This window comes from Anthonomus grandis, chromosome 2 (assembly GCF_022605725.1).
Source record: "Anthonomus grandis grandis chromosome 2, icAntGran1.3, whole genome shotgun sequence".
In the NCBI taxonomy this organism is placed as follows: Eukaryota; Metazoa; Arthropoda; class Insecta; order Coleoptera; family Curculionidae; genus Anthonomus; species Anthonomus grandis.
This window is the reverse complement of record NC_065547.1, coordinates 295,613-313,806: the sequence shown is the minus strand read 5'-3', so window position 1 is coordinate 313,806 and position 18,194 is coordinate 295,613. Positions and strand designations below refer to the sequence as shown.

The following is an 18,194-nucleotide window of genomic DNA, read 5'->3' as shown; positions in this document are numbered from 1 at the left end:
GTTTACGATAATGTTATTCCTGGCGACGTTGATGTTATTATAGGATGGGATGTCATCAGTCGACTTTCCATACGTATTGAGAAACGTCATGATGGGATCGAATTACACCACTCAAATGCGATTGATGCCAGAGTTTACAAGTTGATGTAGTGCGAATTAAGCAATTAGATTTAGAAGATAGTTTAAGGTATCGTTTAGAGAGTTTATTAACATTTTCTAAAAATAGAACCGCAGATAAAATTACCTGTGCCAAAATGACAATTCGGTTAAAAGACAATACTCCGGTAGTGTACCGTGCACGTCGTTTGGCGTATCAGCAAAGAGTGGAATTGAATAAAATAATTAAAGACCTTTTAGATAAAGGAATTATTCGAAAAAGTCGTTTTGAATATGCTAGTCCTATAGTACTTGTTCAGAAGAAAAACAATGAAACTCGAATGTGTGTTGATACTGTTGATCTTCGCGATGTGAATAAAAAGGTGTATAAGGAAATTTACCCCTTGCCCATCATTGATGATCAAATAAACGCTCTATGTCATGCCAAATATTTTACAACGATGGATATGAAATCTGAATTCTATCAAATGGAAATTGATAAAGATTCTAAACGCATTACCGCCTTTATTACTCCAGATGGACTGTATGAGTTTAATCGGATGCCTTTTGGTTACATCAATGCTCCAGCAATTTACCAAAGAGCTATTGATGAAGCATTGGGTGAGTTAAAAGGTAGTAAAGCCTACATTTATTTGGATGATGTTCTCGTGCCTTCAAAAACAATCGAAGAAGGAATGAAGAATCTTGAAGAGGTGATTAATGCTTTGTCAAGTAATGGATTTTCTTTAAATTATGAGAAGTGTTCGTTTTTTAAGTTGGAGACAGAGTATCTTGGTTTTTTGCTAAGTGAGAAAACAATTCGTCCTAGTCTGCGAAAAGTGAATGCGTAACTTCAATCGCCTACTCCTAAAGATGTAAAAGGTGTTAGACAGTTTATGGGACTTGCTGGATATTTTCGCAAGTTTATTAAAGGTTTTTCTATGTTGGCTGCTCCGATTACAGCATTGTTAAGAAAAAATAGTGTTTTTGAATGGACTACAGAATGTGAGAGTGTTAAACAATTAATTTTAAAGAAACTTACTGAAACGCCAGTTTTGCGTATGTTTAATCCGGCATTAGAATGTGAACTTTACACTGATGCAAGCCCAATAGGATTAGGAGCTGCTCTTTTTCAAAAAGAGGATGGGATTTCTCGACCTGTTGCTTATTACAGTCGTCGCACGTCTGAGTCGAGATATCACTCATATAACCTCGAGACACTTGCTTTGGTAGAAGCAGTAGAACACTTTCGTGTCTATTTGTATGGTGTCCATTTTGTAGTGTATACTGTTTGTAATTCGGTGCGCGCAACAGCTATGAAAAAAGATTTACACCCGCGAATGGCGCGTTGGTGGGTTAAACTACAGGATTATGATTTCTCTATTGAGTATAGACCTGGATATAAAATGGCACATGTGGACTATTTAAGTCGAAATCCTCCGGATGATGAGTGCATTTTAAAAGTGTGTGCGTTAAAGACTTTAAAGCCCCAAAAAATATCAGAGATAAAGACTCTGCGAGATTTTCAAATGAATGATAATTTTTGCCGTGATATCTTGAATAATCCAGACAGTGGTCCAGACTTAATAGTCAAAAATAATATAGTGGTTATTAAATTAAAACCTCATAAGTGTTTTGTTCCTTGTGCTGCGCGACTCTTAACAATGAGATTGTATCATGATGAGTCATCACATATCGGTTGGGATAAGTGCATCGCCTAAATGCGAGAAGACTTATTTTGGCCAAAAATGGGACAGTGCTTAAAAAAATACATTAGAAATTGTCGGGCATGTGTTTTAGGAAAATCGCACACAGGGCGTCGAGCTGGAATGTGGCAGCACGGTGAAAAGCCGGATGATATTTTGCATACCTGGCATATCGACCATGCAGGTCCATTGGTGAAACCAAATGGCTGCACCTATATTCTAGTGATTGTTGATGCTTTTTCTAAATTTTGCAAGTTACAACCAATTCCCCGAAAAACGATAGAACACTCAATTTGTGCGTTATATAAAGTTTTTGAAGAGCTCGGTGCTCCAAAACGAATAATTGCTGACAGAGCCGCTGCATTTACTTCTATGACTTTTCAAAACTTTTTAAGTGAACATAAAGTACAATGTCATCACATTGCAACTGGTATGCCCCGTGGAAACGGACAGGTTAAGCGTATCATGCGTACATTTTTTAATCTGTCAAGCCGGCCTCACACGACTGGTGTACTTGACAAGTACACCAATACTGGTATACTTGGCAAGTATCTCAGCTCAACACACCAATACACAAGCCATGGCGTTCACACGACGTGTGCATTGTTTCTTGATGTTGCTGTTAAACGTTGGTGGTAGTTGATGTAGGTCTTATGTGAATGTCGGCCATCATGAATAGAGTTTGTTCTGAAAATATCGTAGCTGCTGCAGCGTTTGTGGTTATGAGTGGGTGTTATTTAAAATTTAAAAAAAAAATGAAGAAGAGAAAATCTTTAAATGGAAGTCGAGAAAGATAAGTAGTTACGTAAAAGGTACTACTTTATTAAAAAAGTTTTATTTAACTGATTTGACCGCCTGACTGTTGTCAGCATATACGAGTACATATATACAGGGTGACAATTTGAAAACTTGAAATGGCCATATCTTAGGAACAAAAAACTAAATAAAAAAAAGGCTGAAAACACTTTCTGTAAAATAAAGGGGGAACAAAAATAAGCATATTATCTCGTCCCTATGTACAGCACCTTAGACAGGGTGAGATACACCCCTAAAATCTTAAACAGAAAGGGGGTCGAGTGATACATCATATTAAAGGTCTTTAAATTTTCTTTCCAAAAATTCCATCAAACTTCAAATCCGTCTTGCCATTCCCAAAAGAACAGCTGTTAAAAATAGCCCATTTTTAATCTTTTAGAGATCATAGAGCACATCTGTTTCAGATAGAGCAAAATGGATTTCACATTCCTGTCTTAACTTTTCACTATCTATCTGGTGACGCTAATTGGACAACCTGTCAGTTGTCATTTTTTTTGACACTTGACAGGTTGTCAAATTAGCGTCACCAGATAGATATTAAGAAGTTAAGATAGGTTAAATTAGGTTAACTTAACCTAAAAAATTTCCCCCTCAAAAATAAATTTGACATGTTTTTTTTCAAATTTTTTAAATTTTATACGGGACTGGAAGTTTTCAAATTGACACCCTGTATGTGTATCGTTGCCAGTTAACAATGTTATTGTTTTAATTTGTTTTGTTGCAGATATAGTGCCACAGACATGCTACAGGACCTAAAACTAAGAATGTTTTACGTACCACGTGACGGATTCGTTTTCATATAAATCCAGAAACTCTAATACTACTTCGTTTGACCACTCCATTTTCAAATGTCAAACGCAAAATAGAACCCAGTTTCTAGACCTACAGACCTACTCCCTACAACATTAGAATACACACTATTTAGTATGACGACGCCGAAAGGCACAGGTATACTACAGCTCGTGTGAGCGCAACCACATGTATAGAAATGCATGGAGTGGTCAAGTGTACCAATAATGGTAATCCCTTTGACTGGCGATAATTTTACCGACAGACGGCGGGACTCTGACCAGTACTCACCAGTCACCAATAATTGTACAAGTAAACCACTCACACGACATGGAAAGTATTCGCCAGTGACAAATATCCGCCAAGTATACCAGTCGTGTGAGGCCGGCTTTACGGTCTACACTGACAGACAAAAATGAAAAACAATGGACGTCAATATTACCTGAAATAGAGAAAAATTTAAATTTTACGATTAACGCAACAACTGGGTACGCCCCTGCAGTGCTTCATCTCGGAATAAATCCCAGATTAAGTGCCACTCAACAATTTTTGGGTACCTCGCCAGCCAATGACAATTTTATTGACCCTGACAAGGCCGTCGCAGTTAAAATAACAAATCGAGCAAAACAGCAAGCTCAACAGTTTGATATAAAACGGTATTGTACCAAATTGTTTAATGTTGGCAATCAGGTGGGTATTGAAGACTCTCAGTTGGCTGGTGGAGGAAAATTAAAACAGAAACATAAAGGGCCGTATGTTGTACGTAATATTCTGCCTAATGAGAGATATGTTTGGTCTAAACAAGGGTGTAGGACAACAGTAGCTGCTCATGAACAGCTTAGGCGGTGGCCTTCTTTGGCAGAATAAATAAAATGTGAGTAGTAATTGTTTGTTTACTATTTTACAGTGCATTGATAATTTGCTTTGCTGAAACAAGTTTTGAATTTGATTGTTTGGAAAATATGATATGATTATTATATTTTTAAATGTTGTCTAGAACAATATTATAAAATAGGTATTTTATGATCAGAGGAAAGTGGCGATCCCACTATGCCTATGTGAAGATGGCGATCCCATCTTGGTTAGATAAAGGGTAGTAGAGACGTTCTCACCACACCTGGTTGCAAGATGGCAGTACCATCTTGGGTTTAAATGAATCAAAAGTTAGAGGATAGTAGAGACGATCTCACTATGCCTGAGCAATGTGGCAGAACCTTATTGGGTTTAAAAGTGGATAGTAGCGATCCTGCTATGTCCAGTATAAGATGTTGCTGAGTAAGAATAGTGGAATTTTCACTATGCCTACTATTGTGTGTTACCTTCCCTTGATTTATAAAACAAAGACGATAATAAAATAATTGTTGTGCTTTAGTCTTGACAGTTAATCTGTTGCTGAATTTTTACGATTTCAGATGTTGATTGATGCAAACTTATTGCTTGAGCGAGGACGCTCTAAGAATAGGATTGCCGTGTAAGCGGAAATGCCTGTGTATAAGCCTAATGATGAGATCATCGACTTGATTTTGGTTCTTTGCAAGCTCAGCGAAGCTGAGCTTGAGGCGAGGGGAACACGGGAATCGGTCGCGCGTTCTGGCACCGTTGCATCAGTCTTCGCGGGCACCGTATAACTGTAGCGTCAAGTTATTTTCTATAAGTTTAATAATAAATTATTGTCTTTTGTTTTAAAGATTTATTGTTTTTTTAGGGTTAAAGTAACCCTAGTGTTTACAAATATTTTTAAACATTAAGATTATACCTCTTTGGTTTCTCTAAAAATAAAAGTTACTTTTAAAATTCTTATTAAATAATGTTGAAATAATTTTTTTTTCAAAATCCTATAAAAATTTTGAAACACGCTAAAATATGTATGCAACCAAATTGTACAAAGAATATGTGTACAAATTTTCAAATTTGAACCTGGTTAATTTTTTGAGTTACAGACATTATGTCACATTCTTAGAAAAAAATTATATTTTTCCAAAAATTTTTTTTTAAAATCTTGTACAAATTTCTCAGTAAAACGAAAATATAATACAAAATACTAAATAGTTTAATAAGTATGGTTATAAAATTTTCGAAATTGTACCTGGTCAATTTTTTAAGCGTTCTTAGAAAAAATGAATGGAAAATTTTTTTTAAAATATAAAAAAGTTCTTTTTAACACTTGCAAGCTATGTCAGAATTTTATAAATTTGTAACTAAATAATTTTAACACACTGTATTTCAGAGAGGAAGTAGGGCTTATTTTTAACGTAAAATACATGATTCAAATTTCTTGGGTAAGATCTGAACAACCCTGTATTATAAGAAGGTAATTCAGCAATAAAAATCAAAAGAAGTGATGTCATTTAATCGGTAATAAAAAGGCACCTTATGTTTAATCGAAACACTCGTCAGCCGTGACTCCTTCTCGCTAGACAGCCCATCAAACTATCAATCAATACGGTGTAAGGTCTCCTTCAAATAAATATTTAAGAAATCCGCTTTTATGCGCCCCACATTTTTATTTAGTCATTATGTTTGATACAAACAATAGAAACAGAATATTATTGATTATACCGACAGGCAATTTTTTGTTTGAAAAATGAATAATAAAACGTATTATAAATTAAACAATAAATAAACATACACATAGCAAATTATTATAACAAAAAAAAAACATACTTTAATATTTTATAGTTAGTCAGTGACAAAATATTAAAAGCTTTAAACAATAATTAATTTGGTCATATCAATGAGGAAACCATCTATTATTCATGCGAATTATTTTGGAAAACAATGTCTAGGGGGTAGAGTTAATGAAAAACGTTTTTTTTTGCAGAAAATAATTGCTTGAGAAAAAAATCATTATAGTATATGATCAAGGCATATTTATTAAACTATAGAATATACGTATATGATATACGATAAAGGATACCAATTTCTTCAAAATTAACTAAGGACTTAAAAATTATTTCAGAAAAATACAGTGGAGTACTTTTTTTATTAAATAATATTTACGATAAATCTCTTATGGACGACATTAGTAAAAATTAATTTTTTTTGTTTATACATCAAAAAATGCCCTCTGATGCATAAAACACATCTGCAAATTTAAAAAAAATCTACATTGGCCGTAAAGGTATTTAAAAAAAATCTTACTCCATTAAATGCTTTTTAAATAGTATATAATATAGCATCTATCATTTTTTGTTTTTAAAAATGAATAATAAAAGGGTCCACGTATTATTAATTAAAAATAAAACACACATGAAAAATTCATATCAAGTTATTATAACAAGAAAAAAACAAACTTTAATAATTTACAGTTAAGTCAGTAACAAAATGTTAAAAGCTTCAAACAATAACCAGTTTGGTCACACCAACAAAAGAAAACTTACCATAGAGGCAGCATTGTTTTCCAAAATTCGCGAAAAAGGGCTCTACGACAAAAGGATTCGTTACTTAAGAATTACACATTTATCAATAAATAATATTCATTTTATCGTGATTGGTCAGTTTCAAATAACTTTGTTTTATTGAAAGAAAATTCAAAAAGTTTTTTGCGTGATTAGTTAAATGGATGATATTTATATTAATATAATTAATCATCATTATAACAAAATAGGATAACGCTATTAACCACTTAATAATAATAAAAAAAGAAATACTTCTGCAAATGTTTCTGGGGGATATACATTGGTTCAACAGTAAATACAAAACGTTTTAATAAAAACACAAATTAATATTTTTCTACGTGTCCCAAGCTGTTTTAATAAATAACATAATATTAGCAAATACGGATACACACGCCATTGCGAATTGAGGTTTGAATAATTTTACATAAAATATGTGTTGAATGGGTCATGACACTCATCGTAATTATATTTAATTAGGCGGATATAAAATTATATGCCCTTTAGTTAATGCAGTTTTAAACCATCAAAGTCCCAAACTGACGACTGTGACTGAAAATCTTATTTGGTACTAAATCAGTTGCAACAGCAAAATCTCACGACCCTTTAGATCGATCAATAAAAGCTTAAGCGATTCTCGTTATTTTAAAAATTAAAACGTGCATGAAGATAAATGCTTTATTCAACATTTCAATGCTTCATTATATTTCGTTACTGCAGCAGATGCATTTGCAGTAAATTCCAATCAGGTCACTCTTATATTGCATGCTTTTAAAAAAAAAAAAAAATCGTGTTTATAATGTTTAGTACCGATAACTTAGATAATTGCTTATAGGCCTTACAACTTCCTTGTGCTTCAAGCAATATCTCCTAAAATGCTCTTCTTTTGTCACTAAATCCAATCAAGTTTACCGAATCCTTATTATCCACCCTCGCCGTCTGATCTTCTTTGACCCCTAAAAGGGGTCCTAGACCACTATACCTCGAATTTTCATTAAAACATTTGAAAAAAAAACATTCCCCAGGGCGTATTTTAGGGGTATGTATCGCGAGGCGTCTCTCGTTAGAAAAAGGGTGTTAAATGGTCGAAAAAGGAATTTCGACTGAAAATGTTCTCGAGTTGCTCCTCGATCCACTTGAATCGGATGGCGAGTTGATGGGGGCGCAGTCGCGTAGGATCGAGATGAAAACGTGAACAACGACGTTGCGGGATGTTTTCGTATTAAAGGTGCATGAATTCGAAGGGTTTTAGATGTCTCCTACTTATGTATTCAATGATTGAAATTTTATCTATTTTTTAAACAAATTCAGTTGGATTGAATTTTGTAATCAAAAAAATATGATGTTTATGTATGTTTTTGTGAAGACAGGCTTTTATTGTGAAAATCTTGGATACTGCAAGGTTTATGAGAAAATTATATTGAGGTTATGTTAGTCAAGAAGATTCTTTATAAAAACTGATAAGAACTTTTTTTTTCATCAAAGCAACCGTTCGTGTGATATGAATCATTTAACTTGAGAAATATTTTTTTTCATGAAAATAATTTTTTGATTTGATTATTACAAAGATCTCAAAAACTATTAGTCTAAGAGCCCACCATACTACGACCTTCACCCATAACGTTACGGGATGAAACGTATGTTTTCATAAAATGTATTCCGCAAAGGCTGCCTGAGAAATCTTGTGCAAAATATTAATTATTAATGATTAAAAATTATTTTTTTTTAAACATTGCACTCATTCTGTTACGCATTAAATTGTGTACTGATCGAAAGTACGTAACTTGTGAAATATGCATCCACTGGGTTGCTTCTTTTTCTTGTGCAATTACTACGCAGCCAGGTGCGCGGAGGTGATTCGTAATAGTAATTTGCACCTATCGAGTTACGCAATAAACCATTACATTTAATTAAAGTTAATTTTATTGCAAACTATATGGCATAGGGTTGCTTGCGAAAAACCTGTGCATAATCCGGGTTGCCGATTTTTAAAAGTTCAAATTCTCGTACGGCTTAATGCGAGCGACAAATATATATTTATATATATATATACATATATTAAATTCATTCATAAATATAATAAAATTTACTCCTATTATCTTGCAAATTTTTATGAATATATCACGAATTTACATATTTTAGGCTAAAAGTGCTTATAGGCATGTTTGGGACCATTTTGAGGTGCGGTCCAAATACATCATTTTATAAAGACTTCCAGGAAATATGATTTTTAGATTCTGTATAAAAATGTAATTTATTGAAACAACAAAAATGTTAGAATAAAAAAATTTTACTTCATATATATATTATTCAAAATCCGATTCATCGGAAAAAAAATGTTCATCTTCAATTTCAATTGATTCGTTATTCGTTTTTGCCGCTGTCATTTTGACAATGTCTTGCACCGTTAAAGGTGTTTAGTCACCAATAAATCTTGGGGTTAATTCTGTCATTCATCTTCTATGATGATGCTCCTACTACTAGCATGTACTACTATCGCTCTCTTTCTGTAACTCATACACAGAGCATACGCACTCGATAAACTAGTGGAATACAGCTGTAATGCTGTATCTTTATCTATCGCATTGGATATTATTCTTGGACCTCTCTATCGCTCGCATCAGGCCCCGCGAAAATTTGAACTTTTAAAAATCGGCAACCGGGATTATGCACAGGTTTTTCGTAAGCAACCCTATGCCATATTATTTGCAATAAAATTAACTTTAATTTAATGTAATGGTTTATTGCGTAACTCGATAAGTGCAAATTACTATTACGAATCACCTCCGGGCACCTGGCTGCGTAGTAATTGCGCAAGAAAAAAGAAGGCAACCCAGTGGATGCATATTTCACAAGTTACGTACTTTCGATTAGTACGCAACTTAATGCGTAACAGAATAAGTGCAATGTTTAAAAAAAATAATTTTTTATCATAATAATTAATATTTTGCACAAGATTTCTCAGGAAACCTTTGCGGAATACATTTTAAAATATACTACATTTTATGAAAACATACGTTTCCTCCCGTAACGTTATGGGTGAACGTCGTAGTATGGTGGGATCCTCTACTATATGTGATTTATGAGGAAACTCATATTGTAACTAATAGGTCAGTAAAACTAAGGTGTTTACATGGGGTAACCCGGAACAAATTTGGGACAAGCTGAAACTTTCAGGATACCTTCTTTAGATGGTCGACAGTGTTTCCTTAAAAATCGCACTAAATCGCATGGGTCGTACTCGGCCAATCGGACTTTAAATTAAAAAATCGTATTTTTTTTTATTTCTTTGAAAATATCTCAAAAATTATAAACTATTTAAAAATTTTATGAGAGAGGAAATTTGTTGCCAATAAGAATAGCTACAAAACCGCTTTTTGTTTTTCAAAATCGCCTTAAAAACAAAGAACTTATGGGCCTTTACATATTAGGCCATTACGTCTCGACCTGCAATTATATGGATGGTTTGGTTCCAAATGTGGCTATCTTCAAAAATTGTATTTTTGAGCTATTTACATAGCCTTGTTGAAAATAAGGATTTCTAATAGTTCCAAAAGGGGCTATATCGATAAATTTAAACTTAGCGCCAAAATTGGCAATTTGAAAAGTGTCTATCTACTCTTAAAATTATTTTATGAGGTCCAAATATGTTTAAAATTACATAGCTACTTTGGAACTGTGAAAATATATTTTTGTGAATTCCATATCTCTCCAAAATCACATAGCCTGTTTTGGAAATAATTATTTTAAGTAAAAGTTTGGCGCGCTAACTGCAAAGCGTATTACTTGTTTGGACGTGTCAGCTGATTTAGAACGCTTCACTTACGTATTTTAATTCGTTTTTTTAAGCGGTCAGTTGTGAAAAAATTTTTTTCCAAATCTATGAAATTTTATCTGTGCATTAAGGATTCTAGAATAAATGTATGTAGAACAATGTTACTTAATACCCTTGCTGTTAAAAAGGGATTTCTGAATTTTGCCATTAAAAAACGTGTCCCAAATAGTAACACCACAGAAAAAAATAAGAGAGGTGGTTATGGTACCTTTAAAATATCAGAAGACGCAGTAAATTTTTTAAAACAACATATTTAGAAATTTCCTACAGTCTCTTCTCATTACTGCAGAAAAGACTCAAAAAAAATGTACTTGGATCTAAAATTGAATCTAAAGCAGATACACAGGTTATACCAAGAAGATTGTGCCAAAGAAAATATGAAATGTTTAAGGGAGTCATTCTATTGCCATATTTTTAATTCTCATTTTAATCTATCATTCCATAAGCCTCGAAAGGATCAATGTCCAACTTGTACAGCGTATGAATCTGCTAACACGGAAATCAAAGTAAATTTACTGCAAAACTATGAAAATCACATTAAAAATAAAGAAAGAGTCAGACAGGAAAAAAATTTGGATAAGGATGCAGCAAAGGAAAATCCTAAAGAAATACATTCCGCCAACTTTGATTTGCAACAAGTATTGTATGTGCCAACAGATCCCACTAATCCCATTCTTTTTTACAAGACGAAGTTAGCCATATACAATTTCACTTGGAGATAATTCTGGAAAATGCTACATGTGGTCTGAAGTAGAAGGTTCACGTGGCTCATGCGAAATAGCATCTTGTTTATTCCACCACCTCTAAAGTCTTTCTACATCCATTCAAAATGTAAGGCTCTTTAGTGACACATGTGGAGGCCAAAATAAAAATCAATTTGTTGCCGCTATGTTTATTTATGCCGTACAAGTTTTACCGTAGAGGTCATTGACCAAAAATTCCTGATTTCAGGACAGCCAAATGGAATGCGAGTCAATGCATACAAGAATTGAAATTGCATCCAAAAATGTCCCAGTTTATTTGTCGCATGAATGGGTAATCATTGCTCGGAATGCAAAAAAAAAATGACCCTAAGTACGAAGTTTTTCAAAAAAAAGACATAGCTTTTGTTGACTGGAAAACCCTGGCAAAGCTAATTATGATCAACCGAAACAAGAATCAAGATGGGAATGTGGTTAATTGGCATCATATTAAGTGGATTAGGTATGAAAAGGCATTCCCTTTTACAATGAAAATTAAAACAGATTTCGATGAACATTTTCGCAGTATAATGATTCTTTCACATAGAGGAAGACGAGTGACAGTTGCTTCCATGGAAAAATGTCTCAAACCCTTACACGAGGAAAAGAGGAAAAATTCAGCATTAAAGCTGAAACATTTAAAAGAAATTTGCAATTCTGGAAGTGTCTCAGATGACTGCCGGCTCTTTTTTACAAGTTTGCTAAGTAGTGACGAAACCATTGATGAGGATGAAACGGTGGTTCCAGATGTAAATGACCCTGACGGCAAAGACTTTTTCTTACAATAATGTTATCAATAATTATTTTTATCTTTCATTATTATGTTTGGAATTAGTTCTTTAAGTTTATAGCTTTTCGTATCACTACAACTTTGAGAAAGTATTATGTGGCAAATATGGCTATCTGCATTTTTCCCGTTTAAATTAGTTATTATTTATGTTTTTCGAAAATCTGGGTCATTTCAAGATTTTTTTTTTAATTTTATTCAAATAAAAAATATATAAATAAAAAGATGAGTTTTATTAAAATGTGTTTTTTTATAGATTTGATTTGATAAAACCTATTAAAGTTTATTTTGTGTTTCCTTAATATAAAGCATTTTATAGATAGCTACATATGGAAACACACCATCGATATCTAAAAATTATAGTATGAACTCTCTCATTCTCCTAGCAGTATTTTTGACGAGGTTTCTATGAGGAAAAATACCAAATTTCCACTAATTTCCTATTTTGACAGCGAAGCCAATCCAATTACTAAATTTCCAGAGAGGCAAAAGATCTTTGCTATTGACGGTGGATTTTTACTAAGAAAAGTTATTTGGGATTCGAATGTATTGTACAAGGACATTTTAGACCAATATGTCAAATACGTTAAGTACCATTATACATGTGAAGGTAAAAATAGATGTATAATATTATTTGATGGATATTCTAGTGATCCTCTTAACACTAAATATACTGAACATCAACGCAGATCTAAAAATATCGGACACGAAATTACGTTTAATCCTGAAAATACGGTAAACACAAGTCAGACTAATTTCTTAACTATATCGTCAAATAAGGAAAAACTTGTAAATTATTTAAAACTTCTATTTGCTGAAGCTGCCATTTTAGTTAAACAATCAGAATCAGACGCAGATTATAATTATGATTGCCGTGACCGCAGCAACACAGGCCGAGCAAAGTCAATCTAATGTTTTTGTTGTTGGACAAGACACAGATTTATTTGTCTTGCTCATTGAACATTGCAAAACACAAAATCTGTATTTTTCTAGACCAGGTGTTGCAGGCAAAATGGACAAAATAACAAATATACATACATTAAAATCGAATTTAGGTCTTGCAATAGTCAAAAACATATTATTTGTTCATGCAATGTCGGGTTGCGATACCACATCGACATTCTTTAAAAAGCGCTTTAATTGTTTTGTCTAAAAATGAAAAACTTTCCGAAGATTTACTTCAATTTAAAGGGGTATTCAGTGATATTGTCACTTTATTAAAATTAAGAGAAAAATTTATTCTAAAATGATAAGCCAAACTGCAGGTTGGGAAATAATTTAGATCCAAGAGAGTGGGATTGAGTGGAAAATGACGGTTTTACTTAGATCCACAAAGAAACAATAAGGACATCGCTCCCGATTTTATTATAAAATTATTATTTTGTGGATGCAAATCAGTATGCTCCAAAACGTGTACCTGTAAAAAGGTAGGAATTAAATGTTCATCAAGCTGTACAATTTGCATTGGACAGTATTAGTGTCTTTTGTTGAAAATGATGAATGTATAGAATAATTTCTTTTTCTTTTATTAAAATTTGTTTTAATAAAGTAAGTGTACTTTTTGTTTATGACTGTATGACACGATTACTGTGTTTGGTATCAAATTTAATAATAAATACAACTGGCCTAACTCTTAAAAAAGTGTCATTTAGGTACCATGCCATAAAGACTTTAGTTTTATAGTATGTTTCTATTTTTTTTTTAATATTATTTGAGATTATTATTAAACGAGTAAGTAGCAGCACATTTTAGCATAGTATTATTTACCTATTTTTGCGTTTAAGGCTTTACCTAAAATATTAAATCATACCTAGTGATTTGTATACAATTTTCCACACTGGTTTTTTATGACAACTACCATATTTTTGTTATAAAAAAACATCCAATTAATTTGCGTCAGGGGTTAATAAAATCGAATTTACCAAATGCAGTTTAATAGAATCCAAGTCTAATCGGCCCAATTTTTAAAAGCCCATAACTTTTTTGTTTTTAGGCCGATTTTAAAAAACAAAAAACCATTTTGTAGGTAGTTTTATTGGCAATAATTTTGTTTTCTCGTAGATTTTTAAAAAAGATAATGGTTTTTAGATATTTTTGAAAAATAATAAAAAAGCACGTTTTTTTTTAGCCCTATTGGGCGAGGGGTCGTACTCGCGATTTAGTGCGATTTCTTAGGAAACATTGTCGACAACTTAGAGAAGGTATCCTGTCAATTTCAGCTTGTCCCAAATTTGTTCCGGGTTGGACCCATAGTTTTACTGGTCTATAAAAAGATTCTTCGTAAAAATATAAGCGTATTTCTTTCGTCAGATCAACCGTTTATGAAATATGGATAATTAAATTCGAGAAATAATTTTTTTTTCATGAAAATTATTTTATGACTTATTTGGGATTAATGATTTATGGAAAAACGTTTATTAAGGTTATTTGTAGCTGAGAATATTCTTTATAAAAATGATGATAACGAACAACAATTTTGTTTATCAGAGGAACTATTCATGAGATATAAGTCATTAACATATTTTTATATACATTATTTTATATCTTAATAATGAAAATAGTCACTTTTTTAGATCAATGTCATTTTTTGGTAATATTTCTTTTCAGCTTGCAAAGTTTTTCAAGTCTACAAATCTTACAATTGCTTTTAAAACTACAAACAGTTTAAAAAGGGAGGTAGTTAGTACAATAGATAAGGCAAATTTCTATTCAAAATCAGGGGTATATTGATTAAGATGTAATTAATGACTGTAATGCCATTTACATAGGGCAATCGGGGCGAAAAATTTCCACCAGAATAAAGGAACATACAAGTTTGGTGGACAGGTATAGGGATACTGACATGATCGAGACTAAATCGGCGTTTGCAAATCATTTATTGGCCTCCTCACAGGGTTTTTCTTTAACTCAGGGAGCGGATATTTTGCATGAGTGCTCAAAAGGCAAAAAACTGGACTTGTTAGAAAAAATGGAAATAACTAAAGCTAAGAAGAGCACTGTCCTTGTGTGCGTGAATGATATTTTCACGTTTGAACCTCACCTCATTTATAACAACCTCTCTTAAAAAGTCCTTTCTTCTTTTTTGTTCTTTTTCGATTTTAGATATTTTTAGTTTTTATTGTTAAGATTGTTTACTTATATTGACACATATTAGTATAGTTCGGATTGTTTACCATTTTTGATCATGTTACTTGGTGGCCTATGGGTTAGACGCGCGCCTGTGAATCTAAAGGTTGCTGGATCGTTCCCCACTGGTGACATTTTACATTTTTTTAAGCAGGAGCAGACTTTCTAGATGCATTTTGTCCATTTTTTGTAATTTTGGCAAATAAGCAAAAACTGCTACGTGCAGTGGCGGCTCGTGGGTCAATCTTCAGGGGGGTCATTTTGGTTTGAAAACTTATAGTTTACTCTAATAGAAAAAAACAAATCAAACTATTGATTTTTTAAAGTATTTGAAAGATCTTTTTGTCATTTATATTTTGGATAAAAAATACAGACTTAGATAAAACTCAATAATATTTACCGAGATATTTACCCTATTAAGGATAAAAATAACTTTAAATGCTTAAATCGTTTGCCGAAAATTAACTTTGCCTTTTTATTAGAGTAAATATTTTAAATAAAAATATAAGAAAAAGGGTATAAACAGGTTATCGAAACCACTCTACCTAGAACCATCGTACGTTTTGGAGATCGGTCGAAAAAGGACGAAAATGCGTATAAATTTACAAAAAATATTTTTATCGGCTTATGTTGACTCGCCGCTTTTTGCAGGATAAGTTGATGGGCATAGCAGTGCTAGCAATAAAGTGTGCATTTGGGTATATTTCTTTAATTTTTGTTTATATTCCTACCAGTTTACCGCTCATGACTGATGCACCATCGTAACTTTGGGCAATTAATTTTTCAGGTGCTTGATTAATTTTTGATAATTGAAGTTCTTCCAATATTACATTAGTTAAATGTTGTGCTGTGGCATCTGGAGGGTTAACAAATTTCCAAAATCTTTCATGTGCAATCAGTTAATACATATTGCAATATGACAATCATCTGCGTTTTATTGAAGCTGTCTGTGGTCTCATCTACTTGAATTGCCACAAAATTTGTCTGGCCAATCTCCTTAATTATATGAGTATGTACAATGGCTAACATTGATTCGAAAATATCGTTCTGAATTGTTTTTAATGTGCCTTTAAATACTGTACTCCTTTCAATATGTTCTTTAAACATTAAATCCAGTTCAGAAACAAAATCGATAAGGCCCAGAAAAATTTCAGGATTATTGGAGTTGATACTTTCGTCATGACCGCGCAATGCAATTTCGAAAACTCCACAAAATTTTACACAGCCGATTAGTTTGTTTAAAATATACCTATTTTTAGAAACCGATTCATTAAAGTCATGCACAGATTTACGATATACACTATCAAGTTGCTGTCTTATGTTAACACCAAAGTATATAGTTTTCAACTGTTAGACTGTGTTAACACGTCCTAAACTTGCGTAACTCATTGATGAATTTATATGAGTAGTGGAAGAAGCAAGCTTTGTAATTTTCACTTTTAAATGCTTAATGTCAATTACTCCATTTTTCGCCCATACAGCGTCATTCGAAAATAGTAAAGACGGGTAGCAAAAAAATTTCTCACACTGCAGCCACAAATCCAATCACACAAATTGTACATTGATTCTTTAAAATATTTTTGAATATCTTTACCCCTATCCTTTGTTGTTTGTTTTAAATTCATATTTGGTTTTGGTTGACCAGTTTCCTTTTTCTCAAGCAGTCATAATTATTTAAATTAAAATCTGCTGGAACATCATAATTTAATGTTCCAGCAGATTTTAAGGCAATTATTTCGTGCGGGCGGCAAACAGTAACTATTTAAAACAAAACTGAAAACATTCATCCAGTCGGGCCGTCGACTACGTTAGCGATATAGGACTGAAAGGTGACTCTCACTCCCGCCCACGAAATGCTAATCTGCCTTCTTTGTTCTATTTTACATGCATTTCTCCATAAGCCATAAGAACTGTATAGGGACAATTTAAAATACGGCCCAGCCACGGGCTTGTGATGCGCGCAAGGCGCGACGTTAATAATATATTTATTTGTTTTGCCAATGCAGACTGCTTAGAGAATTTTATAATTCACAATGAAGTTTTAAATAAAAGATATTTATAATAAAATTGGGATTTTTATGAGATTATTTAAGGGGGGTCATTGACCAATTGACCCTAAGAAGGAGCCGCCACTGGCTACGTGTCTAGTAAGAAATTTATCGAAAATATGATATACCCGAAAAATTAATCAAAAATTATGCAATTGATGTACTTATATGCAGACAATCTGGTATTGATTATATTCTAAAAAACTTTGAAAAACTGTAGGACATACTGCATTTAGTTTCTCAACCTTGGACAAATTGCATTTTGTTTGTCTATACAAAGCGGCATGAATAAGTATAGCAAGGATATGAAAAAAACGTAAGTAGGTTTATAAAATCAGTATCTTATTTACAAAATATTTTTAAATGTCATAGAGGTCCCCGTCGTCATCATTATTGCAATCACATAGCATGTCACCTTCTTCTCTAGCATTATCACCCTCAGTTTCATCTTGGTTCACTTGATTCTCATTTTGTCCATGGTTATTAAAGAGAATAGGTTGCAACCATGTTAACTCAGGATCATTAATCCAATTTGCCCTTGATAGTTCCACCAAAAGTTTTGAGAGGCTCTGGAGTTTTTTTGTTTTAAGATCATTTTGAAGCATTACAACAGGTAGCTGTAAAGTCGAAAGCTTTTTTCCGCGTTTTAATAACGTTTCAAATTGCTTGGATGGATCGTCATTTCTGTAGAATAACTCGGTCCTAAGCAAAATATTGCTGTTGTTTTGTGATCTCTTAATAATAATCCGTTTGGCCGCACTGATCCCTTCAATCTTCTTTAAAGAGGTTAACGCGGTTTTTATATCATAAACAACCCAGTCCTTATCAAGTTGTCTAACGTCTCCCTTCTTGGAGT

At 32.8% G+C, this 18,194-nt stretch overlaps 1 protein-coding gene across 18 annotated transcripts in view; it reads right to left on the bottom strand.

Moving 5' to 3' along the window:
- LOC126750684 (potassium voltage-gated channel subfamily H member 6) overlaps window positions 1-18,194 on the bottom strand; it is a 232,324-nt gene that overhangs the window by 67,318 nt on the left and 146,812 nt on the right. For 5 of the 18 annotated variants that reach the window (XM_050460366.1, XM_050460365.1, XM_050460364.1 and 2 more), the window contains exon 9: window positions 6,788-6,829. The exons of the other annotated variants lie outside the window; for them this stretch is intronic. In XM_050460366.1, the coding sequence (XP_050316323.1) occupies window positions 6,788-6,829 (42 nt within the window). The remainder of the gene's footprint in view (window positions 1-6,787; window positions 6,830-18,194) is intronic. 18 annotated transcript variants of the gene reach the window in all.